This window comes from Macaca nemestrina, chromosome 14 (genome assembly GCF_043159975.1).
Source record: "Macaca nemestrina isolate mMacNem1 chromosome 14, mMacNem.hap1, whole genome shotgun sequence".
NCBI classification, from domain to species: Eukaryota; Metazoa; Chordata; class Mammalia; order Primates; family Cercopithecidae; genus Macaca; species Macaca nemestrina.
This window is the reverse complement of record NC_092138.1, coordinates 116,013,279-116,038,503: the sequence shown is the minus strand read 5'-3', so window position 1 is coordinate 116,038,503 and position 25,225 is coordinate 116,013,279. Positions and strand designations below refer to the sequence as shown.

Sequence of the window (25,225 nt, the reverse complement as noted above, 5' to 3'; positions counted from 1 at the left end):
CTACTTCAGGACAATATTATGTTCTGCTGGCCTAGAGGTCTTACTTCCAACTACTTCAGGACAATAGGGAACATGGTAAGACCAGTGAATTCTGTGAATATGAGCCCACTGCCACAATTCCTTAGCTGTAAAGTGAGTGCCTTGGTCAGAGGCAATGCTGTGTGGAATACCATGATGGTGGATAAGGCATTTCGTGAGTCCACAGATGGTAGTCTTGGCAGAGCATTGCATACAGGATAGGCAAACCCATATCTGAAGTGTCTATTCCAGTGAGGACAAACCACTGCCCTTTCCATGATGGAAGAGATCCCATATAATCAACCTGCCATCAAATAACTGGCTGATCACCCTAGGAAATGGTGCCATATCAAGGGTTCAGTGTTGGTCTCTGCTGCTGGCAAACTGGGCACTCGGCAGTGGCCACAGCCAGGTCAGCCTTGGTGAGTGGAAGACCATGTTGCTGAGCTCATGTGTAACCTCCATCCCTGTGGTGATGGCCACTTTGCTCATGGGCCCACTGGGCAATGAGAGGGGTGGCTGGGGAAAGAGGCTGAGTGGCATCCACAGAGCGGGTCATCCTATCCACTTGATTGTTAAAATCCTCCTCTGCTGAGGTCACCCACTGGTGAGCACTCACATGGCATACAAATACCTTCCCAGTTTTTGACTACTCGGAGAGGTCCATCCACATACCTCTTCCCCAGATTTCTTTGTCACCAATTTTCCAATTATGCTTCTTCCAAGTCCCTGAGCCAAACCATTGGCTACAGGCCTTGAATCAGTAAATAATGGCACATCTGGCCATTTCTCCTTCTATGCAAAGTGCACAACCAGGTGCACTGCTCGAAGCTGCCCACTGGGAAGATGCCCCTTCACCGCTGTCCTTCAGGGATGTCCTAGAAAGGGGCTGCAGTGCTGCAACTGTCCACTTTAGGTGGTGCCTACCTATCGTGGAGAACCATCTGGGAACCAGGCCCTCGTCTTCTCTTCCTCTGTCAACTGATCATAGGAAACTCCCCATGAGGCCATCAGTGCAGGCTGGGGGAGAGAAGGGAGGGTGACAGGAGTGGAGACAATGAGCATTTGAGCCACTTCTTCATGTAACTGACTTGTGCCTTCAGGACTTGATCAAGCCCAATCACGTACATACCACTCCCATTTGGTGATGGGATGCTGCTGTGCACGACCCACTTTATGGCTAGATAGGTCAGAAAGCACCCAGTTCATGACACACAGTTCAGGTCACGTGGGGACTTGATGACCCATAGTCAAACTTTCAGTTTCCTCTAAAGCTCAGTCACAGGTCAAGAGCTGTCTCTCCAAAAGAGAGTAGTCATCAGCAAAAGACGGCAGGGCCTTGCTCCAAAATCCTAGAGGCCTCCGCTGTGATTCACCTATAGGGGCCTGCCAGAGGCTCCAGACAGCATCCCTGTCTGCCACTGACACCTCAAGCACCATTGGATCTGCTGAGTCATATGGACCAAGTGGCAGAGCAGCTTGCACAGCAGCCTGGACCTGTTGCAGAGTTTTCTCCTGTTCTGGACCCCACTCAAAACTGGCAGCCTGTGGGTCACTCGATAAATGGGCTGGAGTAACATATCCAAATGAGGAATGCATTGCCTCCAAAATCCAAATAGGCCCACTAGGCATTGTGCCTCTTTCTTCATTGTAGGAGGGGCTAAATGCAGCAGCTAATCCTTCATCTTAAAAGGAATATCTTGACAGGTCCCACACCACTGGACCCCTAGACATTTTACTGAGGTAAAAGTTCCCTGAATTTTAGTCAGATTTATTTCCCACCCCCCAGCACACCACACACATGTCTCACCAATAAGTCCAGAGTGTTTGCTACTTCTTGCTCACTGGATCCAATCAGCATAATCTCATCAATGTAATGGACCAGTGTGATATCTTGTGGAAGGGAAAAACAATCAAGACCTCCGCAAACAAGATTACGACACGAAGCTGAGTAGTTGATATACCCCTGAGGTAGGACAGTGAGGGTATGTTGCTGGCCTTGCCAGCTGAAATTGCTTCTGGTGAGCCTTATGGACAGGAATGGAGAAAAAGGCACTTGTCAAGTCAATGGCTACATGCCAGGTACCAGGAGATGTGCTAATCTGTTAGAGCAATGAAACCACATCCGGTACAGCAGTTGCAATTGGAGTCACCACTCAGTTAGGCTTATGATCATCCACTATCATTCTCCAAGATCCATTTGTCTTCTGTACAGGCCAAATGGGAGAGTTGAACAGGGATGTGGTGGGAATCACCACCCCTGAGTGTTTCAAGTCCTTGATGGTGGGACTAATCTCTGCAACCAAGAGACTCTTCCCGTTGATTCTTCAACAGGAATCCACAGTGCATGCTCCAGGACTCTTGAACCCTCTTCATCTCAAGGTACTGACTGTACTGTGTGCACCCACCCTAAACTACTCCGTCGTGATCCCCTGACCCACACCACTGGAAGATCCACCCTAAACCAGACTTGGAGCTCTCGAGAAGCCAGACCTTCCCTTTCCTTCCTCTGCTGCTCCGAGTCACTGCTGTGGCACTCTGAGCTGGGACTGTCCCTCACTGCGGTGAGCCAGGAACTCAACTTTGTCCTGTCCACAGTTGTTGGGGATATTTGGACAGTGTCATTTGAGTCTCTGCCGTTCCTCCCGCATATGTGGAGTCCCCAGCTAAAGTGCCTGGGAGGGCTTCTCTGTGCAGTCATCAGCATGCAGCTTCTGGGGTGTGCAGACCCACAGCAGGTATGCAGCAAGCCCCCCCGTTCTCTTAGGTGGCTTCTTATTACATGGCATTGTTAACTGTATTACCTGAGCTTCAACAGGCGAGCACAGTGTGGCACGCCCATGGCAAGCATAAACCGGTTATAAGGATGTTTCTTTATTTCAGGAACAGCAAGGACAGCTGGGCACAGTGCCTCATGCCTGTAATCCCAACACTTTGGGAGGCTGAGGTGGGCAGCTCACCTGAGGCCAGCCTGGCCAACATGGCGAAACCTTGTCTCTACTAAAAATGCAAAAAATTAGCTGGGTATGGTGGCAGGTGCCTATAATTCCAGCTACTCAGGAGGCTGAGGCAGGAGAATCACTTGAACCTGGGAAGCAGAGGCTTCAGTGAGCTGAGATCGCGCCACTGCACGCCAGCCTGGGCAACAGAGCAAGACTCTGTCTCAAAAACAAAAAACAAAAAACAACACAAAAAACAAAAACGGAAACAGCAAGGACCCCCAGGTCCACTGAAGCAGAGGGGAAGTACTGCACGGCACACCCTGGGGGTGAGGAGGCCACAGAGGCTGTCCTGGGGATGACTAACTCCGGGAGGAAGTGGAGCAGGACCCCGTTGGCTGCCCTGGTTGTAATCTCGAGGGGCAGGGTGTGGTGAGGGCATCTCCACCATGATCCACACAGCAGCCTGCGACTGATCCTCTGTCATCTGCCAGAAGGACCCTTCCTGGGGCTTGGGCAGCCAGGCTTTTTGCTAGATTATATTTTCATTTTGTTGCAGCCACACTTCTTCACTTCATGATAAACCGTCACATTTTACCTCGTGAGAGTTTCTGCCTTGCTGACCCATGAGGTCGGCACCCCTTGGGGGTGACCATGGTCCAGGGGGAAGGAATTCCCTCTGTCCACTCCGACCAGCCCCACTCTGACCAGCCTCACTGGCTAGCCTCTCCCTCTGGATCCTTCCAAGGCTCATCTCAGGCTGCAGACCCAGCACGTGGAGCAACAGCCAGGCGAGGGGCTGTTCAACCTCCCAGAAGCCGGAGCCGCAACAGGGAAGCGAACCAGCAGCCGCTCAACCTCCCCAAGCCTCCTGGAGACAGCTGGGCTGCAGCTTGTGGTGGGAGCAATAAAGGACGATGATGGCCCTTATGTGTTCTGTTTATTTTATTTAAATAGTTTGTTTAAGCTTGCTCTTTTAAGTGAAATGTAATACCCTTTCACCAGAGAGCATAAACTAAACATGCATCACCCAATGAAACCATAACCCATCGCCAGCCCCCGGTGTGCCTTCCAGTCCTCAAGGCTCCCACTCCTAAGGGAGCGGTCTTAAAGGGAGCGGTCGTCTCACTGGCCCCTCCCAAGGGAGCGGTCATCTGACTGGCATGGTCTGCACCTTTCCCTCCACATTGCCACTGAGTGTGCATTCCTTCACACTGCGGTTCAGCTTTGCCCACTTTCAAACTCTGTACAGATGCAACTGAACCGTTTGCTTTCCTTAGTGCTGGCGTCCTGGATGCTCCATGTGCTTGCGGATTTCAACAAAGCTTTTGCATGAAGCTGGAATCGATCATTGTATGGGTCCAGAGGATGCTCCAGTATGAACGAACCTTAGCTGACGGGCCCCTTCTGCTGCAGATGGATGTTTGGGTTATTTCCGGGATGGGGTTGGACATTTTCACACGTGTCTTCTCTCCAGCTGGGCATACCTTTCTGTTGAGGAGAACTGAGATGAACATGGCTGGTTATGGAATATCTCCAGCTGGGCATACCTTTCTGTTGAGGAGAACTGAGATGAACATCGCTGGTTATGGAATATCTCCAGCTGGGCATACCTTTCTGTTGAGGAGAACTGAGATGAACATGGCTGGTTATGGAATATGCTGGTCATAGGGAATTGTTGGGAACACGACCAGTTTTCCAAAGTGCTTGTACCAAGGTTTCCGACACATCTTCACCAAAACCTGGCAGGGTTAGCTGTTTTGAGAAATTTTAGTGTATGCAGTCACCTCATGAGATTGAAGTTTTCATTTCTTGGATTAGTTGTGAAGTTGAGCATGTTTTCATACTCCCATCATCTATTAAATATTATCTTTTATCAGTGTTTGTTGAAGTCACTTTCCCACTTTCTACAACATTGTTGATTTATAGAAACCCTTTATTCTAAATATAAGCCTTTTGTCACTTCTGTGTGTTGAAATCCCTCCTCCTTCCCTTCTCCCTGGCTTGTCTTTTCCCTCCCATGGTGATATATTTTGAAAAAGAAATAATGTACTTTCATGATCAATTTTTCGACTTGTCCTTTATGGTTTGTGATTTTCTGTCTTATATGAAATACCTGCAAGGCTATTGGAGATCTTGTAATATGATCTAAAACTGCTGTTTTCCCTCTCACATTTGGGTCTACCATTCTCCTGACATGAATGCTTTTCGTCTGATAAAATTTAAGTGTCACTTCTTGTTTTTCCATATGACTATCCAGTAGTTTGTGCCACTCACTGAAAGTTTATTCTTTCACTATTGCTCTGCGGAGCCACCATGTCATAAATCAAGGGTCCATATGTGCCTGGATTTGTTTCTGGACTCCCTACTCACTTCCCCAGGTTTGCAGTGTACGCCCAAGCCAGTACCACACTGCCTCCATCACTATCGCTTGATAACAGCTGTTGGCATCACTTAAAGCAACTCGCCCTTCTTTTTTCTTGCTCAAGAGTATCATGGCTATCAGCCCTTTGCCTTTATATAAATTTTATTTATTTATTTATTTACTTATTGAGACAGAGTTTCACTCTGTTGCCCAGGTTGGAGTGCAGTGGTGCAATCTTGGCTCACTGCAAACTCCACCTCCCGGGTTCCAGCGATTCTCCCATCTCAGCCTCCTGAGTAGCTGGGATTACAGGCATGAACCACCATCCTCTGCAAAATTTGTTTTGTTTTGTTTTTTTGAGAAGGAGTCTCACTGTGTCACCCAGGCTAGAGTACAGTGGCTCGATCTTGGCTCACTGCAACCTCCGCCTCCTGGGTTCAAGTAATTCTCCTGTCTCAGCTTCCTAAGTAGCTGGGATTACAGGTGCTCAACACTGTGCCTGACTAAGTTTTGTATTTTTAGTAGAGACAGGGTTTCACCATGTTGGCCAGGCTGGTCTTGAACTCCTGACCTCAAGTAATCCACCTGTCTCAGCCTCCAAAAGCGATGGGATTTCAGGTGTGAGCCACTGCACTCGGCCCTTTATATAAATTTTAAATTCACCCTGTCAATTGTCACAGAAAATGGTAGTTTAATTGATAATACAGTGGATATCTAGATAAATTAAGGGAAAACAAATATCTTTCCTATATTTGGTATTCTAATCCACACACATAGAATATCCTTCTAATTATTTTAATCTTCTTTTAGGTCTTTCAGTTCCTGTTTGATAGTTTTGTACACAGAAGACCAGCATGGATGTTGTTAGATTTATTCACAGTTATTTGACTTCAGCATTGCTGATACAAATTTTTTAAATTTCATTTTGAAATTCTTTGAGGCTAGTTTTTAGAAGCACAATTGATTTTTGCTAAACTTTTTATTCTGCTTGTTTATCTTTAGAATCTCTTGAATTGTCTACATCCTCAATCATATCTTCAGAAAATAACAATCTTGTGTCTGCCTTTCCAATCTTTTTATGGTTTTGTTTTCTTTCCTACTGCACTGGACAGTGACATGCAATACACTGTTGACCAGAGTGGTGATGACAAGCATCCTTATTTGTTCTCAGTCTCTGAGGATGGTTTTCCATTTTCCCTGTTAATTATGTCACAGCTTCAGTATCCACAGCTTCCAAACACCCCTTTCTATATTCTGTTGTTTCTGTTGGTCCTTATACCTGTTGTCTTTTATTTCCACGAGCCTGGTTATCGTTGATTGTGTTCTAAAATTTCATTTGAAAAAAATAAAACACTTTGCAGAAATAATGACCTGGGATGATGCCATTCTCCTTCACAGAAGGTTTTTGTTTCCTTTAGCTAGGAGCCTGGGGTCACAAGCAATAATTCCAGGAGCTGAGGTTCCTTTCCTGGGGACATTTAGATGTCTCAAAACCAGTTTTCAGCCCATGTGAAGGTTGGTTATTGCTTCACATGGGCTGTTGCTAGGGTGCAGCCCTTCTGAAAGCCGACCCCAAACACATACCTTTGGCAGGCCCTAGCCCCAGTCTTTGACCTTAAGCTCTGCAAGATGGTGAAATAACTGCCCAGCTTCTCACCTCTCTTTTGGAGATTGGCAAATCCCTGTGCAAAAAGAGGTCCCCATGACTAGTTTCACTTCTCTAAGATTTCTGTGGCTCCCAAGACCTTGGCAAAGTGATCCTTTACTACATCGCTAGCTTGATTGTGCCTTCAAGCAAATCTCTTTTTAAAGGTTTCGTCTGTTTGTTCTTAATAAGATGGCACCAAATACCTAAACTGCCATTGCCAGGAGTCAAATGACTTTTACTGATCTGATGTTAAGATATTTTAACTTGCCAGAATCTTGCATTCTTTCATACTCTTGGGCTCACATACTCTTGGGAACGTTAGCTTGATATCTGAATGTGTTGTTGACTTCTTACCTGAAATAAACCTGTGGACGATGCAAGGAAGAGGAGGACCCCTCACACCCAGGGGGCAGCTGGCAAATGGAATTGAGGGGCACAGACCTGCTGGCTCTCTCCCTGTTCTGACCCAATCCCAGGTGAATGTCACTCCTGAATTGGATCCTCTCCAATAAAGGAGGTCGCACCACTGACACCCAGACCTCTCCCGCCTGGGCCAGTAGCTCAGGGACATTAAGCGGTGTCTGAGGCAATGAAGCCCCCTGCCCCTGTCTCTCAACATGCTGGAGCCAACACACACAAACACACAGAGCCTAGAGTTGTTGTGGTGCCCACAGAGCCTGGACACAAGGTTCTGTGTCTCCTGGGCCCCCCACCCCTGGGCCCCCCTCCACTTCTCTCCCATGTGGGGAGCCAGTGAGTTTGCAAACCCAGTTTACACACGCTGGCCCAGAGAAGTTGCAAACCACAAAACAGCACCTCTCCCTGCTCCTCGGTCCCGCTACCATCTGACTCTCCTTAGTGACCATTTCTATACCTCCTAACAATCCCACACAAAGTGCCCACAACGCGTCCTGGCTAAGCACGATTCACGGCACGAGATGTGGAGTAGGAACATGGCCTCAAGGATTTTGGGGGGACAAGAGGCATCCCCACCTTCAGGTGAAATGAACAATCCCGGTGATCCACAAGACATTAGACAGAGACAGACTTGAGTCCAATGCCTGGCTCTTACTAGTGGAGGGACTTCAATTTCTCCAGCTGTAACTTTCAAATAATTGATTCCACCCAATGGGGCTGGCGTAAGATGATATGATGGAAATAGTATTTGAGACATAACAGGTGCTCGACATTTTTCTCCTCCCCATCCACGTTAATCGCCTGATGCCTGACACACCCTGAATTTTCTGGGAATAGATGAGGCAAGGAAACGTCTTCAGCAAAGCCTTCCTTATCCCCCAAGGATAAGGTCAAGTTCTCCAATTATTGCTTGGGGACAGCTGGGGAATGGAAAGGGGTGTGGGAGTGTGCTCTCCTTAAGCCACAAACAAAGTCGACCCTTTCCAGCAGAGGGGTCTTGGGAGATCTCTGGACTGGGAGCAGCTTGTCTTTGCTGGGGAAGAGAGCCCAACGGGGCGGGCATCTTGCTGGAGCCTAGTGGAAGGAAACACCCTTTGAGATGACCTCATACCTCCTGTTGGTGCAACGAAGCAGCCCATAGGAAGTGGGTGTCCCCCAGGGAGTTGAGAAACTGTGGCACAAGGCGAGAGCTGGCTTCCTCTGCCCCATTAGAGCTGGGAGACTCTTCGGAGTCAAAGGCCAGAGAGCATGGAGCTGAGTGGAGCCACCATGGCCCGGGGGCTCGCTGTCCTACTAGTCTTGTTCCTGCATATCAAGGACCTGCCTGCCCAGGCTGCTGACACCTGTCCAGGTGAGAAGAACCCAGGTTTTCTGGTCCCAAAAAGCTGGTAACAACCCCATTCATTGACACTCGGGTGTCCCAGGCAAAACCTTTTATGCACATCTTCCTGCAAAGATGCCCAGCAGGTCTGTTCTATCCTCAGGCAAGGACATGGAGGCTCAGGGCAGCTGAGGCGTCACCCAGGGTCATGGGGGGATAGGGGAGGGATGTCACTTCAGGTCTGTCTGCCTCAAAAGCCCAGGATTTGCCCCATGGAGCTTCACAGATGGGTCTGGAATCTGTCACTGAGAAGGAAGAAAATACTGTTGACTTTATCTTCTTACGGGCTTACTGGAGAGGCCCTCTAATACGGTGGCTGCCACACTGACTTGGGGGGTTTGTTAAAAAGGCAGATTTCTGGCTCTCCCCCAAAAGAGTCAGAATCAGTCGATAGGGGCAAAGGTTTGGACAGTGACGAGGTGTTTCCCTCGTTGATTCAGGAGCAGGTGGTTCTGTGACAGTCAGTGAGAGACTGCTCCTAAGGACGGCCCGGCCTCCCTGGCTGATAACATATTTATGGAGGAAACATAAATAGTAAATTACAACCTAGTGGAAGGAGGACAGGAAACACAGAGAGGAAACACCCCAAAGATGGCAGCTGCCGTGTCTCCAGTGAGAGCACTGCTCCGTTCCAGTCTCTAAGAGGGCCCTTAGCAGGGCGTGTAGATTTTGTAATGAACAAAATGAAAAATATTTCTTCAAAGAAGTAGACAACCTTGGTTTGGCTCCAGCTGCGCCACACTTGGCTCTGTGTCCCTGGACCCCACACTGCCTCTCTCCAGAGGATCTAGAAGGCCCCTTCCATCCCAGTAATTCCACAACCACATTCCCAAGGTCTGGGAGGGAAAAGGCTTTGTCAGCCTCAATTCCCCAAGTTTCTTAGAAACATTGATTGTCACTGGTTACTGCAAGAGCCCACTGTTTATTAACTCTTTCTAAATGCCACGAATTACACTAAGAGATTAAAATGCACATTCTCTAATACAGCCCTGGCCACAACCTTGTTATTATCCCCACTTGGTAGCCCAGGGCACAAAGCCCAGAGGAGTTAAGTGACTTGCCCCAGGACACACAGCACTGAGGAGATGAGGCTCCGCTACGTCGGGGTAGTCTCCAACGCAGGACTCTGCCCCCATCACGTCTCCGCCTCACCAGTGCCCGAGGGGCGAGGACAGACCAAGGCCCCAGCAGAGCAGAAAACCTCACTTTCCAGCCACTGTTGGGCCAGGCACTGAGTGGGCACCTGTGTTTCTCTGCAGAGGTGAAGGTGGTGGGCCTGGAGGGCTCTGACAAGCTCACCATTCTCCGAGGCTGCCCGGGGCTGCCTGGGGCCCCAGGACCAAAGGGAGAGGCAGGCATCAATGGAAAGACAGGTAGGTGCGGGCCGGGTGGGGAGGCCAGGCATGGCGGGGGCACTGGCTCTTGCTCTTTTTGAAGCTAGATGCTGAGTTGAGCAACACCCCCACCATGATTCCTAGATCGAGAGCCTGGGTCGGGCCCCTGCTAGAGCCAGGGACAGAGCTGACTCCCAGGGCCCAACAGGGTTCTGAAATGGAGGCAGTGTCTTTCCTAACTATTTCATGAGCTCACATTTGGACACGCTTCTGTAGCTCTGTCTCCTAGTCCTTGATCCAGTTCCAGCTTTGCTCGGCCACTGGCATGACTTCTAAGCTCTATGTCCCTCCACCTTCTCACCTGAAATCTGAGGTGACCACTTTCTTCTGCACCTGCCTCATATGGGAAAACTGAGGCTCAAAGAAGTCAGAGACTTTCCTACTTGACAAACCAGTAAGGAGTGGGGATGGGACTTGGACCAGTCTACTTCAGGGCACAGAGGGTGCCCTAATCCTGAGCCCTGAGCTCTGCATGCGGGTCTGCAGGGAACGTGGGAGAGCCAACAGCAGGTACCTGCCTTGGGTGGTTTGGGGTACCCCCTAAGCATGGCGTAAGGCAGACGTGCATAAAAGCTCGGAAAGGGCGCTGCCTTAGAGGGTGAGCTCCCCATGCCTGGAGGCATTCAAGGTGATGCCTGCAGAGCACTTGGCGGTGATGTCCCAATGTAGATGGGACAAGCTCAAATGTCCCCATGACTTGGACTTTCGCTGACGTGTCCAGGCTTCCGTGTGGGTGTCCAGGGCCAGGTCCTCCGTGTCCACTCCGCAGGCTGGACCTGAGAGTGGGGTCTCTATCCCCTGTTGAGGGAACACTGGGGAGGAAGCCATTCCCTGGCAGGAGAAGAATCAAGTCTGGCTCAGACGTCCCTTGAACCAGGCTTCTACCAGTGGGCATGGCTGGCCAGTATACCCTAAAGCAAGAACCAGTCCCCACACACTCTAGCCAGCAACCGGGATCAGCGAATGGACTGGGGGCTGCCTCTTGGCTGGCATCGGGGAACGGGAGGGTCCCCTTTCTGGTCGGAACCGCATGGAGGGCTGTGTAACACCACGGGAGTTCAGGCGCACGGTGGAACCGGATCCTCCCTGACAGCAGCGGCCGCACGTGGGGCTCACCCTCTCCGTGTGGGGATGTGGTAGGACGAGGCTCTCAGAGGACGCATTCATTGCTCCAGAACATGGTCCCTTGCTAGACAGTAGAGCTCTGTGACGGTGACTTGGGCCCAGGCTTATGGTCAACAAAGGGTGAAACCCAAGATGCTCCCAAGGCACAAACAGGAGCCAGGAGCACCTTGCCTTGAGCCCAAGGTGGAGTGCAGGCCCCTCCATCACTCCCTCACCTCCATCTGCGGTCACCCCCCGGCTAAGTCCACGGCTCGCAATTCTGAGGGTTCCTGGAACCAGAATGGGTTCAAGGCAGAGTTGGGGAGGGTCAGGACTTTATCACTTGGGGCAAAGATTTCCAGGGAGAATTGTTTAGGTTGCATTTTTCTCAATGATATGTCTTTGGAATTTTCAGGAGAACGCGGTATCCCTGGAGCCCCTGGAAAGGTGGGACCAGTGGGACCCAAAGGTAACCAGGGGGCAGAGAGCGAGGAGGCCTTGAGCAGGGACGTCGGAGCTGTCTGTAATGAAATGAGGGAGGGCGAGACAGAGACATAGACACAAAGAGACAGGGTGGGGAGACATCAACAGAGAAAGACAGAGGAAGGTAGACAGGGGCCCTGTCATATTCCAGGCCTCGGGGCCCCTCCCCAACATTGAGACCTGAGCGTTGTGATGCCTCAGTGAGCCTGCAGGGCTGGGGAGATGCAGTGCCCCAGGCCAGGAGCCCACCCTGGGGCCGGCCTCTCCGTGGCCCACACGTCCGGGGCCAAAAGCTCATTCTCCTGCATCTTCCTCCAGGAGACCGAGGCGAGAAGGGGATGCGTGGAGAGAAAGGTGAGCCACCGGTGGACACAGGCAGGTGCCTCTGCAGCCTTTGTCCAGGGGAGGGGTCTCGGAGGCCTCCGTCCACCCACCCACCGCTCACCTCCCTGTCAATCTGGGCTGTGGGCAGGGAGGGGTGGAAGGAACCCGGTGGGCTTTGCTGTCAGAATCCGTGAGGGCTCAAACCCCGGTGTCTACAGCAGTCACTCCCAGTGGCCAGCAGGACCACATCAGTGTGTAGATGGTGACACTTTAATATTTCAATTTCTGTCTTACTTATGCTTATTTATTCAAAAATTGTAAAAGTTTAAAAAAGCCGAATGTGCAACACTCTAAGACACAGTCCCACACTCTGCCTACAAAAGCAAATGAGAAGCAGAGCCGGGGGCTGAGGGTCCACCGATATCTGTGTCCCAAGAAACAGATGCCAGGGCGGAGGCAGGGCAGGCTTGGAGCGACCCTGCCAGGCTTGAAGTGTTGTTCTGCTGTTATCAGCGGTGAAGGCTCCACTAGGGGTCCAGTTAGTCCAGCAGGACCCGCAGCACCTGCCACAGCCCGCGAAGCTCCCGCTGCACAGCAGGGGCCTACGGACAACCATGTGGCCGGTGCCTCTGGGGAAGCAGAGTGTGGCCACCCTCCCCTAGGCCTGTGCCACGTGTCCTGGAGATGTCAGAGGAGCTGCCTTTGCCCATTCTCTATTCTGTGCTCAGGGAGCCACCGGGGCTGACCGGGACGAGGGTTCTGATGCTCTGATTTCAAGCTTATGACGAGTGTCTCCTCTCCCCACACAGGAGATGCTGGGCAGTCTCAGTCTTGTGCGACAGGTGACTGGTCATACCCTGACCTCGGTACCCAAGCCTTGCCCGACCTCTAGGGCCAGCTGCACGCGTTCACGCCACAGACTCTAAGGAAGAACCCCATCTGCACCTATCATCCCCCTCAATCACTCGAGTAATGGGCAGCCATCGCCTGAATCCCTTCCATGACAACCTGGGCTCCACTATTATAATCTACCCCAGAAGGCCGGGTGCCCAGGAGCCAAAGGTGGGGGAGACACTGGGAGCTGGGAGGGTCAGGCCGACTGGGCGTGGCCATCACAGCTGCATGGCCCTGGGAGCCATGTCCCTGTCTAGGCTTCGGAGTCCTGCTCTGTCTGCACAGAAGCCTGTGGCCCTGCTCCTCCCTGCCAGGTCTCCCTCCCACTGCCCCTGCCCTGCCCAGGGGCCCCATCCTGCAGCCATTCCCTGGGTTCCCTTCCCAGGTCCACGCACCTGCAAGGACCTACTAGACCGAGGGCACTTCCTGAGTGGCTGGTACCCCATCTACCTGACCAACTGCCGGCTGCTGGCTGTGCTCTGTGACATGGACACGGACGGAGGGGGCTGGACCGTGAGTGGGAGACTGAGGGGCCCTGGGCAGAGGCAGTCAACCTGGGAGACCCGGAGTCCAGGCTGCACACCTGGCTGGAGAACACACTCTGGAATTCTCTATTCCCCTGGTCGGGGACAGAGATGATGGGGGAGGTGACCCGTGGGTAAAAGTCCAGGCCATGGGAGAGGCTGGGAGGGGCCTGGTGCTCTCTTGCTGTGTGCCTTGGGGCTTGTTGCCTCCCCCATCTGAGCCCCCATTTCCTCCTTCATCCCGTGGGGTCTGTGAGGAGACCAGGTGGGCGTGCTGGGGACCCCAGCCTGCGATGCTCTGCCAACTACAAATGCTGCTCCTCTGGAGGGCGGGTCCCCCGTGCTGTGGGACGTCGGTCTGTCCCCCCGGTTCCCATCCCCTGGCTTCTCCACAGGTTTTCCAGCGGAGGATGGACGGCTCCGTGGACTTCTACCGGGACTGGGCCGCGTACAAGCAGGGCTTTGGCAGTCGGCTGGGGGAGTTCTGGCTGGGGAACGACAACATCCACGCCCTGACCGCCCAGGGTAGGGCCACTGCTGGGTCTTGGGGGTCAGGGGACCCTGAATGGGGGTGCCCCTGCCCCTTAGGCCTGGGCCACCAGGAACATAAGCGCCTCTTGGCCCACAGGGGAGTGGGCCCTGAGCACACTCAGGGTGGCACTGGGACCTCTAAGGGCTGCATCCCCTGCCGTAGGCTCTGGCAGCACCGGGAAGGGAAATAGAGCTCTGGGCTGAAGGCCTCTTCAGGTCTTGGCCCTACTGGCATCTCACATCCTGAGAGAGGGAAGCAGGAGAGAGACCACTGGGGTTTGGGGTGGCCTTCATCTCCGGCTGTTGATGTGCCTCTGAAGCTTGCATCTTAATCCCATGGAGAGCCCATGCTTGCCTCCTCCAGCCCACGCCTCAGCAGGCCCCCTGCAGCCGCACCCACCCGAGTGAGAGGGCCTTGCCCCAACCATCCGGGGCAGGGAATGAGTTTTGCAGCTGGCCCTGAGGCAGTCTGTATCATCGCTGGTCCATTATCCCTGCCCACTGCCCCATGGCATGATTGAAGGTATCCACTCAGGTGCCTCAAATTCCTGCAAGAGAAACTACAATTATAGCTTTGCCCACTCCTGCATTAGTGGCTCACCAACCCTTAGAAAGAGAAGGTACACTTTCAAAATGAAAGAATGCTCCCTTCCACCCAGTGAACTCCAGTGGGGCATGTTCAGGTCTCCAAAATAGCGGGAAAGGTGTTTAGAAACAGAAAGCCATCCCTGAGGGCCTGATAGCAACAAGAGATTTTCCACCATTCCCGGTTGATTTTTTTCCTGGATGCCACATTCAGATATCCCTTAAGAATGTATCCATCCCCAGCCGGGCGCGGTGGCTCACACCTGTAATCCCAGCACTTTGGGAGGCTAAGGCGGGTGGATCACAAGGTCAAGAGATCGAGACCATCCTGACCAACATGGTGAAATTCCATCTCTACTAAAAATACAAAAAAAAGTAACTGGGCATGGTGACACATGCCTGTAATCCCAGCTACTAGGGAGGCTGAGGCAGGATAATCACTTGTACCCAGGAGGCAGAGGTTGCAGTGAGCTGATGTTGTGCCATTGCACTCCAGCCTGGGCAACGAGAGTGGAACTCTGTCTCAAAACAAACAAACAAACAAAAATTACCCATCCCCAGCTCTCATGCCTGGTGACAGAAAGATCTTGAAGGCTGGGACCTTAACATCTTTTTCCAACAGGAAGCAGCGAGCTCCGTGTAGACCTGGTGGACTTTGAGGGCAATCGCCAGTTTGCTAAGTATAGATCATTCAAGGTGGCCAGTGAGGCGGAGAAGTACAAGCTAGTACTGGGAGCCTTTGTTGAGGGCAGTGCGGGTGAGTGTCTGCTGGGGGCCGGGTGGCCTGAGTGGGGTTTGGGAAGCAGAGAGATCCTGGCTGTGTTTCCCCTGGTGACCTTGGACCCTCCCCTCTCTGAACCCCGTTTCTCCATCGGTCAAGCAGCCACTAGCACTGGTGTCTCTATACAGCGTGAGGCTCACAGGACATAGCGGCTGGCGTTCCTAAGGCTATGTCTGCCGCACAGTGAGCCGTCTGGGCAGGGCTGAGATGACCCACCGGCGTCACCCGCTGAAACCTGGAAGACAATGTCCTTTTCTCATGGGTGCCTTGGAGCTGTTTCCCAAACTGTGCTCCATGGAACACCAGCCTTGTGGGACATTCTCTACCAAAGGGAGTCTCGGGCTGCATGATTTGGGGAGGCATTTCCTACAGGGCGTCTGCTTGGGGAACTCCCAGTGCACATTCGTTCATGAAAGGCGCTGAGAATTGCTACGGCAGGAAGCCTGTGTAACTAACTGCTCCACGGAGCAACCCAGTCCCAGGGGAGCCTTGGAAATGACAGCCTTGGAGTCTGTGCGGTCCTCTCTCAGGCACGATCTCACGCGTGACCTCCAAGGAAGGCAGCAGGGCAGGGAATGTCATCCCCATTTTGCAGGTGGTAAAACCGAGGCTCAGGGGGTGACACTTCTCAGCTGTAGGAGCCAGGGATGAGCTTCGGGCTCAGGGCTTGAGACGGAGGAAGAGCCCCCAGGTGAGGGCTGTCCTGCACCTACCAAGGGCCACCAGGGCCCCAGGGGACGTGGGGAGAGACCAGAAGGAGCAGTGCAGGCTGGAGGAGGGAGGCCATCCCAGGAGATAGCACGAGGCCGGACAGTTTAGGGGGGCCCTGGAGGAAACAGGTGGTTGCTGGAGCAGGGGCCTCAGGTTGTGGAGAGGAATTTCCAGACCAGATTGCCAGAGGTTGCCTCCTGCTTCCCCTTCCTCCAAGGCCTGGGTGGGTCCTTTGCGCACCTGTACCTCGGCTCATGCATCTCTAAAGTGAGGCTGGCTCTGCTCAGGGGCAGGATGTGGGGAGGGTCTCACGGTGGCACGGCTTTTTCTAGCATCTGCAAACCCCACATTTTCTGTGAGCAGGTAATTCTCTAGGGGCCCACAACAATCACTTCTTCTCCACCAAAGACCAAGACAACGATGTGAGTTCTTCGAACTGTGCTGTGAAGTTCCAGGGAGCCTGGTGGTACTCCGACTGTCACGCTTCAAACCTGAATGGTCTCTACCTCAGAGGACCCCATGAGAGCTATGCCAACGGCATCAACTGGAGTGCGGCCAAGGGGTACAACTATAGCTACAAGGTGTCAGAGATGAAGATGCGGCCCGCCTAGCTGGGCCAGGACCCCTCCACACGCACCTGCTGGTGGGGAGGCCACACCCACAAATGCTGCGGCATGGAAGTTACCCCGTTTCCCCAGCCAGACGCACTCCCATGACGCCCACAGCTGCCCCTTTGCCCCCAGCCCGGTCAACCTCCCACATGCCCACAACCTCACCAGAGGGAGAATTATGCTTCTAAATATGTTTGCTTTGGGACAGACAAGTTTGTACAGTTTCCGTATGTGTTTCTTGAACACCAGTGGTTTTGATCACCTTCCTACATCTGTTGCACGGCAGGTGTTTCCCTGGAATTGGCTAAGTCAGGAAGAGTCAGGACCTTCACTTAGCAGATGGCATTACCGATGTTCAGGGAGGTTGAGTGACTTTTGCAAGGATTTTCCACCTCTAGTAATTGACACAGGGTGATTACTCCATCCCCACCTCCGATTTTCCACCTCCAGTAATTGACAAAGGGCAATCCCCACCTCCATCCCCAGGCCTCCCCGTCCCCCCAGGCCTCACTCACAGCACTTCACACTCCTTGAGAAAAGTCACTTTGGGGTCCAGAAAACACTTATGAAAAAGGGAGAAAGTTTAGTAGGAACTTTTCTGCTTCCCACCACGGCAGACTTCGTGCTTTGGGCCAGCTGGCTGCTGAGAAGAGAGAAACACTTAGCACTCACCCCCAGGAAGAGAGCGCCTGGTCAGCCACCTGCACAGAGAAGATTCCGAAGAGGCCTTCCTCCCACACACAGACCTCAGCTAGGGGGTACTGTGGACCTCAGAGGGAAAAGCTGCACAAGGCTGCTAGGAGATGATGGAGAAGGGGCTTCCCCAGCTCCCAGGCCCGGGAGATTTCTCAACCATGACCTAAGAGCCATCAAAGGCAATGTGGTAGTGTGACCCCATTCCAATCAAGAGCTCCCACTTACCAAAGGACACTAAGAGAACCGAAGGAAAGCCAGAGGGGCAGAATCGCTGGGTGGCACACACATCTTTAGTTTTCCACTATTGCCACAACCAATCACCACAAACGGAGTGGCTTGAAACAACGGGAACTCGTCACCTCCTGGCTCGGTAGGTCTGGAGTCCCAGGGCCTTACTAGGCCAGCAGGCAGGACTCAGCAGTGGCAGGTCCTTCCAGGGTTCTAGGGGAGAACCTGCTTCCTTGCCTTTTCCAGCCCCAGGGGTCACTGGCATTCATTGGCTGAGACTCCTTCCCCCAACCCCAAAGCCAGCGGCACCACATGTCTCTGACCCTTCATCCATTGTCACCTCTCCCCCCAAGCCCCGCAGGACAGTCTCTCCACTCCTGAGACTCATGGGATTAGAGTAGGCCTACCCAGATGATCTGGGATCCTCTCCCATGTCCAGGTCTCTATCTCCAACCACATCAGCAAAGTGTCTTTTGCCATGGAAGGCATTTGCAGGCTCTGAGTTTGTGTGTATTAGGGCAGGACATCTTTGGCTGAGCAGTGGTGGGGGCGGGGAATTATTCTGCCTACCAGGCCCTATACAAAAATAAATATATCACAGGTTTCTATCTGAAAGAATTCCTGCAAATAATAAAAGAATTAGAGCAGCTCAGTTTGGAGGGAAAAAAAAAGGTATGAGACGTGAACAGACACTTCACACAAGATGTCATGCAGAGGAGCAAGGTATTTATCAAAAGGTGCTCCACTTTTCACTTACCAGAGAAATACAAATTAGCACCCAAAGGAGTCGCTGCTACATCCCCCTCATCTGAGCCACAGAAGTTAGAAAGACAGACAGCACCAGTGTCAGAGGTGACTGTGGGAGGGGGGTGTGCATACACTGCTGGTAGCAATGCAAATTCATGGAACCAACCTGGAAAATGGCTTGGCATCAACTGTTGGAGTAGAAGACACAGTCCTGTAACCTGCCTATTCCACCTCAGGGCCTGGATGTGGCCATCTTGTGTCCCAGGTGGCATGGCCAGAAATCTTTACAGCCAAATACTCACCATAGCACCAAACTGGAATCAGCCCACATACCCATCAGGAAGAGAATGGATGTGAAAACGTGCAAGGATAGCCATTGGGTAGAACGCCAGACAGCCATGACAATGACACAGTGACACCTACACACGAGAAGCGTGCGTCTCACAAACATGGCAGCAAAAGGAGCCCTTTCAAGAGGGTGTGTGCTGTGGATTCCATTGTAGATAAAGTTTTTCAGAAACAAAAGTAGCCGATGGTATTTTGGATGCATATTTAGGTGGTAAACATATACAGGAAAAATAAGAAAGTGATTGTATTTGAGGGTGGGACCGCATGGTGGCTGGGACAGGACAGGGGCAAGCCTTTGGGGACCTGGCAATGTTGTTTCTTGACCTGGGTGGTGACTGTAAGGATGTTTGTTAACCAGTGATAGAAATAATTAAGCTATACTTTTGCTTTATGCACTTTTGGATACATGTTATGTTCCACAATTTAAAAACTACTTATAAAGAAACTGCACTTGCTTAGATCCAGGAACATGAGCTACAGGCACATCCTTCTCTGATGTCCAGTGTTCTTGACTCAATACCTGTAAGGAGAAGTCCTTGTAGCCCACTGGGGGCCAACCAGACCCTACCACGCCCCTGCCACAATCTCTAGTCCATCACAAAATCCACCACTGGGAGAGTACTTTCGTCCCTCAGTAGGTAAGCATTTTTACAACCTAGGAAGACTCAGCGTTAAGTCTAGAAATGATTAATAAAAATATAAAATATAAATACGATTAATATAAATATAAAATAGCCATAGAAATGTCTGTTTGTTTGTTTGTTTGTCTGTTTTTGAGACAGAGTTTTACTCTGTCACGCAGGCTGGAGTGCAGTGGCATGATCTCAGCCTCCCAAGTAGCTGGGATCACAGGTGCACACCACCATGCCCAGCAAATTTTTTGTATTTTTAGTAGAGATGGGGTTTCACCATGTTGGTCAGGCTGGTCTTGAACTCCTGACCTCAAGTGATCCACCCGCCTCTGCATCCTAAAGTGCTGAAATTACAGGCGTGAGACACTGTGCCTGGCCAAAATATGCCTTTTGTATTAAGGAATCTGGACAGGTTTGATTTTTCACAGTCTTAAAATGTTTACATAATTTGGCCTATTATGAAGAACCTCACAAATCCAATATAAAATGTGGAACTAGCTAATCAAAATCATCTTGTAATTTTACATGGAAATCTTAGTGCATTTATACACAGTATTGGAATACTTAAGAGACTTTGGCTGCACTGCATTTCTAAGTTAAATTATTAAATTTCTTAAGATTAATTAGTGCTAAGGAGATTTTTCTCATTAGACAACTGAAACACTGAAGGAGAAATTCGAGCGTATTCCACTTTTTATTGCAATTTAAAATGTTTGCAGGTATTTAAAGAACTAAATTTATGGTATCCAAAAGCTTTAAAAAGGTGACTTTTAAGATTTGCAGGTCTTGCCGGGCGCGGTGGCTCAAGCCTGTAATCCCAGCACTTTGGGAGGCCGAGACGGGCGGATCACAAGGTCAGCAGATCGAGACCATCCTGGTTAACACAGTGAAACCCCGTCTCTACTAAAAAATACAAAAAAAAAAAAAAACAAAACTAGCCGGGAGAGGTGGCGGGCGCCTGTAGTCCCAGCTACTCGGGAGGCTGAGCCAGGAGAATGGCGTAAACCCAGGAGGCGGAGCTTGCAGTGAGCTGAGATCTGGCCACTGCACTCCAGCCTGGGCGACAGAGCTAGACTCCGTCTCAAAAAAAAAAAAGAGATTTGCAGGTCTTATAAATAGAAAAACAAGAACTGTAAGCCAAACTTAAAATATTCAGGATGAATTGAGTTTTCGAATTTGTAGCTTTCAGAAACTGAACATTAATTTTAAGAAGCAAAGCAGGCTGGGTGCCGTGGTTCACGCCTGTAATCCTAGCACTTTAGGAGGCTGAAGCGGGTGGATCACTTGAGGTCAGGAGTTCAAGACCAGCCTGGCCAACATGGTGAAACCTTGTCTCTACTAAAAATACAAAAATTCACCAGAAATCGCTTGAACCTGGGAGGTGGAGGTTGCAGTGAGCTGAGATCGTGCCACTGCACTCCAGCCTGGGCAACAGAGCGAGATTCCATCTCAAAGAAAAAAAAAAGAAAAGGCCAAGTGCAGTGGCTCAAGCCTGTAATCCCAGCACTTTGGGAGGCCAAGACGGGCGGATCACAAGGTCAGGAGATCGAGACCACCCTGGCGAACACGGTGAAACCCCGTCTCTACTTAAAATACAAACAAATTAGCCGGGCGTGGTGGGGGGTGCCTATGGTCCCAGCTACTTGAGAGGCTGAGGCAGGAGAATGGCGTGAACCCGGGAGGCAGAGGTTGCGCAGTGAGCCAAGATCGTGCCACTGCACTCCAGCCTGGGCGACAGAGCAAGACTCCGTCTCAAAAAAAAAAAAAAGAAGCAAAGCAAGCTTATGAAGAGATGAAGAGTCTTTTCCCATCGCCAATTCCTCCCCAACTCACATCAGCAGAACTGAGAGAGCCTTTGTGATTTGAGGGATGAAACTGAATGGGTGAAAAGATATCAAGCCCTCCTCCTCTTGGGCCAGTGCTGTTCTTCCCGGCCACGGGAACTCTCAAGTAGGAGTGTAGGTGTGGCCCCATCCCGCAATATTTGGGCATTTGTGGACGTCCACACAGTGTTGTTTCTGTTCTTTTCCTCTCCTTCCTCATCTTCTCTCGTCTTTATTGAGTATTTTTATTATCCTCTCACCTCCTCTATCAGCTTATAACTTGTTCATTCTTTTCCTACTCTTTTGGTGTTCATGCTTGCCATTGCAATATATAGCCTTGATTTTTTACGGTGTACTATAAATTATTCCTTCTACCGCTTTACCAATGAAGACTTTGAAACACCTTTAACTACATTAACTCCCTTCTGCTTTTTATGCTATTGTTGTCACCCATTCTATGATACATTTATTTAAAGCCCTGCAAGAAATGGCTATCAGTATTGTTTTGTGCAGTCAGTATACATCTTTACCACATTTTTACACTTTATGTTGCCCTTTATTCCTTTTTCTATTTCTTTTTTTTTGTTGTTCTGAGATCATCTTTATTTTTATTTTTTGAAACAGGGTCTCACTCTGTCCCCCAGACTGGAGTGCAGTGGCATGATCTCAGCTCATTGCAACCTCCACTTCCTGGGCTCAAGCAATTCTCCTGCCTCAGCTTCCGATGTAGCTGGAGCTACAGGCATGCATCACCATGCTGGGCTAATTTTTGTATTTTTTGGCAGAGATGGGGTTTCACCATGTTAGCCAGGCTGATCTTGAACTCCTGACTTCAAGTGATCCACCTGCCTCAGCCTCCCAAAGTGCTAGGATTATAGATGTGAGACACCATGCCCGGTCTCATATATCTTTTGATGAAAGTCTGCTGAGGATGAATTCTGTCCACTTTTGTTATCTGAAAACATCTTTATTTTGCCTCATTTTAAATAGTATTTAGATTGGGTGTAGACTTCTATATTGCCAATTAGTTTCTTTCAGCACTGTAAATACAGATGTCCAGGATTTTCAGATTTAGTTATTTCAGCTGAAAAGCTAGCTGAAAGTCTTGTTGCTCCTCTGAAGGTAATATGACTTTTTTCAAAAAATACATTTATGAGTTTTTTTTTTCTTTGCCTTTATAGTTTTACTACAAGGCGCCAGGATGAGACTTTCTCTGAATTTGTCTTGCCTGGGGTTCATAGAATCTGTGACTTGATGTCTTTCATGAGTTTTGAAAAATGCGAGCCATTATCTCTTAAATATTGCTATTACTCTGCTTCCTCTTCTCTTCCAAATATTTCAGTTACACCGATGGTCAATGTTTGCTCATGTCCCATATGTCTCTTCTGCTAGTTTCTGGATTTGTATTCTTTTTTCCTTTTCACATTCAGTCTGGATATTTTCTCCTGACCTATAGTCCAGTTCACTAATAATGCTTTTCACTGTATCTAATTTGCTTATAAGTAGAAAACCATTTACTGAGTTATTCATTTCAGTTATAGAATTGCCAGTGTAGGCTCCAATGCTTGGCTCCACTTCTCCACTTTTTCACGTATTTTTTCCACCATCTTCCATTTTCTTCAACATACCAGTCAGAGTCGTTTTTAAAGACATTTTAAACACCTCAGTGGCCTGTGGATCTTGTCTTCTGTTTTTGTTTGTTTGTTTGCTTGTTTCTTTTTAATCTTAGCTTTTTGGCTAATGTCTTTATTACGCACTTGTAGGGTTTTGATTGAATGCTAGACATAGTATACAGGAAAGCAGACAGGATTTTCTTTTTAAGTCAGATTTTTTGAGGTGCAATTTAAATACAGTAAAATTCACCTATTTTAGTTCAGTTCTAAGAGTTCCCTCCATGACCTTTCCTTTGGCCCATGGTTTATTTAAAATTGTGTTCCTTTACTTCCAAATTATTGGGGATTTTTCCAGACATCTTTCCATTATTGATTTCTGGCTTATCTCTGTCAGGGTCAGAGAACATACTTAATATGATTTTGATTGTTTTAAATTTGCCAATGTTTATTTTATGGCCCAGAATATGGTCTATGTTGGTGAAAGTTCAATTTGAACTTGAAAAGAATATATTTTACGCTGTTGTCTATTGACATGTCGAAATGTCTGTATAAGTAAAATAGATGAATAAACTGGTTGATAGCGTGGTTCACCTCTTTTATAGTCTTACTGATTTTTCTGTTTAGTCGTTCTGTTGATTACTAACAGAGAAGCATAAGCTTTCTAACCATAATTGTGGGTTAATCTGTTTCTCGTTTCAGTTCTAGCAGCTTTTTGCTGATTTTTTAAGTTGCATTTTTTTTAGGTGAATGCACTTCTGGAACTGTATTGTGTCCTTGTTGAATTGTCCCATTTATCAACATGTAATAGCATCCTTTATTCTTGATAAAAGTCTTTGCTCTGAGTTTTACTTTGTCTGTTATTCATATAACCTTTCTAGTTTTCTTTTGCTTGGATTTTACATACGTTTTTTTCCCCCACTTTACTTTTAACAACTCTATATTTTTTAGTTGAGGTTGGGTTTCTCATAAACAGCATATAATTGGGGTTTTTAAATCCAATCTGAAAATTAATGTCTTTAATTTCGTGTTTATACCATTTACACATAATGTAATCCTGTATGAGGCTTAACTGAAACCTACTATCTTGCTAGTTGTGCTGTACTTGAATTTTTTTTTAGTATTCTGTTTTAATTGACCAACATTTGACTGTATCTCTTTGTGTAATTCTTTTAGAGGTTGCTGTGGGCATGACTATGTATACTTAACTTTTCTCAGTATACTGAGAGTTGAAATTGTACTACTTAGAGGAAAACACAGCAACCTTGCAATGATATAGGTTATATTATACTACCTCCATATTTTGCAATTATTAAATGTATTAGATCTGCCTACCTTGAAAACCCATCAGACAGTCTTTTAACTTTTGCTGTCAACAGTCATACACATTTTTTAAAAAAAACCTTAAGAGGCAAAAAATAGTGTGATTTTTTATTCAATTATTTATCGTATCTGTTGCTCTTTCGTTTCTGAAGTTCTGTACTTTCCTGTTTTCACTCTCCTTCCAACCTAAGAACTTTCTTTAGCATTTCGCTTAAAGGAGCTCCATTGATGATCAGTTCGCATAGCGTTCCTTTCCTTGAGAATGTCTTTATTCCACATGCACACATATGTTTATACGGGCACTATTCACAATAGCAAAACTTGGAACCAACCCACATGTCCATCAATGATAGACTGGATTAAGAAAATGTGGCACATATAGACCACAGAATACTATGCAGCCATAAAAAAGGATGAGTTCATGTCCTTTGTAGGGGCACAGATGAAGCTGGAAACCATCATTCTGAGCAAACTATCACAAGGACAGAAAACCAAACACCACATGTTCTCACTCATAGGTGGGAATTGAACAATGAGAACACTTGGACACAATAAGGGGAACATCACACTCCAGGGCCTGTCGTGGGGTGGAGGGAGGGGGGAGGGATAGTATTAGGAGATATACCTAATGTAAATGACGAGTTAATGGGTGCAGCACACCAACATGGCACATGTATACATATGTAACAAACCTGCACGTTGTACACATGTACCCTAGAACATAAAGTATAATAATAATAAAGAAAGAATGTCTTTATTCCAAGTTTATATCTGAAGAATATTTTCACTGAATATAACATTCTGAGTTTACAGTTATTTTCTTCCCATGCTTTAAACATGTTATTCCAGCCTGGCCACAGTGTCTCATTCCTGTAATCCCAGCACTTTGGGAGGCCAAGGTGGGAGGATTGCTTCAGTCCACGAGTTTGAGGCTAGCCTTGGCAACATAGTGAGAGCCCATCTCCACAAATAATAATAATAATAATAATAATAATAATAATAATAATAATAATGATAATAGCCAGGTGTGGTGGTGAAGGCTTGTAGTCCCAGCTACTTGGGAAGCTGAGGGGAGAGGACCACTTGAGCCTGGGAGGTCAAGGCTGCA

General features: G+C 49.0%; 1 protein-coding gene across 2 annotated transcripts; it reads left to right on the top strand.

Moving 5' to 3' along the window:
* The first annotated feature begins 8,553 nt into the window (after positions 1 to 8,553).
* Positions 8,554 to 16,922, top strand: LOC105472045 (ficolin 1). 2 transcript variants are annotated; one of them, XM_071078582.1, is made up of 10 exons: positions 8,554 to 8,738; positions 10,028 to 10,141; positions 11,682 to 11,735; positions 12,068 to 12,103; positions 12,883 to 12,915; positions 13,353 to 13,480; positions 13,887 to 14,016; positions 15,230 to 15,364; positions 15,984 to 16,079; positions 16,463 to 16,549. In XM_071078582.1, the coding sequence occupies exons 1-9, from the start codon at positions 8,636 to 8,638 to the stop codon at positions 16,037 to 16,039; spliced, it is 789 nt and encodes a 262-aa protein (XP_070934683.1). In that variant the 5' UTR covers positions 8,554 to 8,635; the 3' UTR covers positions 16,040 to 16,079; positions 16,463 to 16,549. The 2 variants fall into 2 exon arrangements, with proteins under 2 accessions (XP_070934683.1, XP_070934682.1); XM_071078581.1 differs by lacking the exon at positions 15,984 to 16,079 and having other exon boundaries at positions 8,561 to 8,738; positions 16,463 to 16,922.
* The last annotated feature ends 8,303 nt before the right edge of the window (positions 16,923 to 25,225 follow it).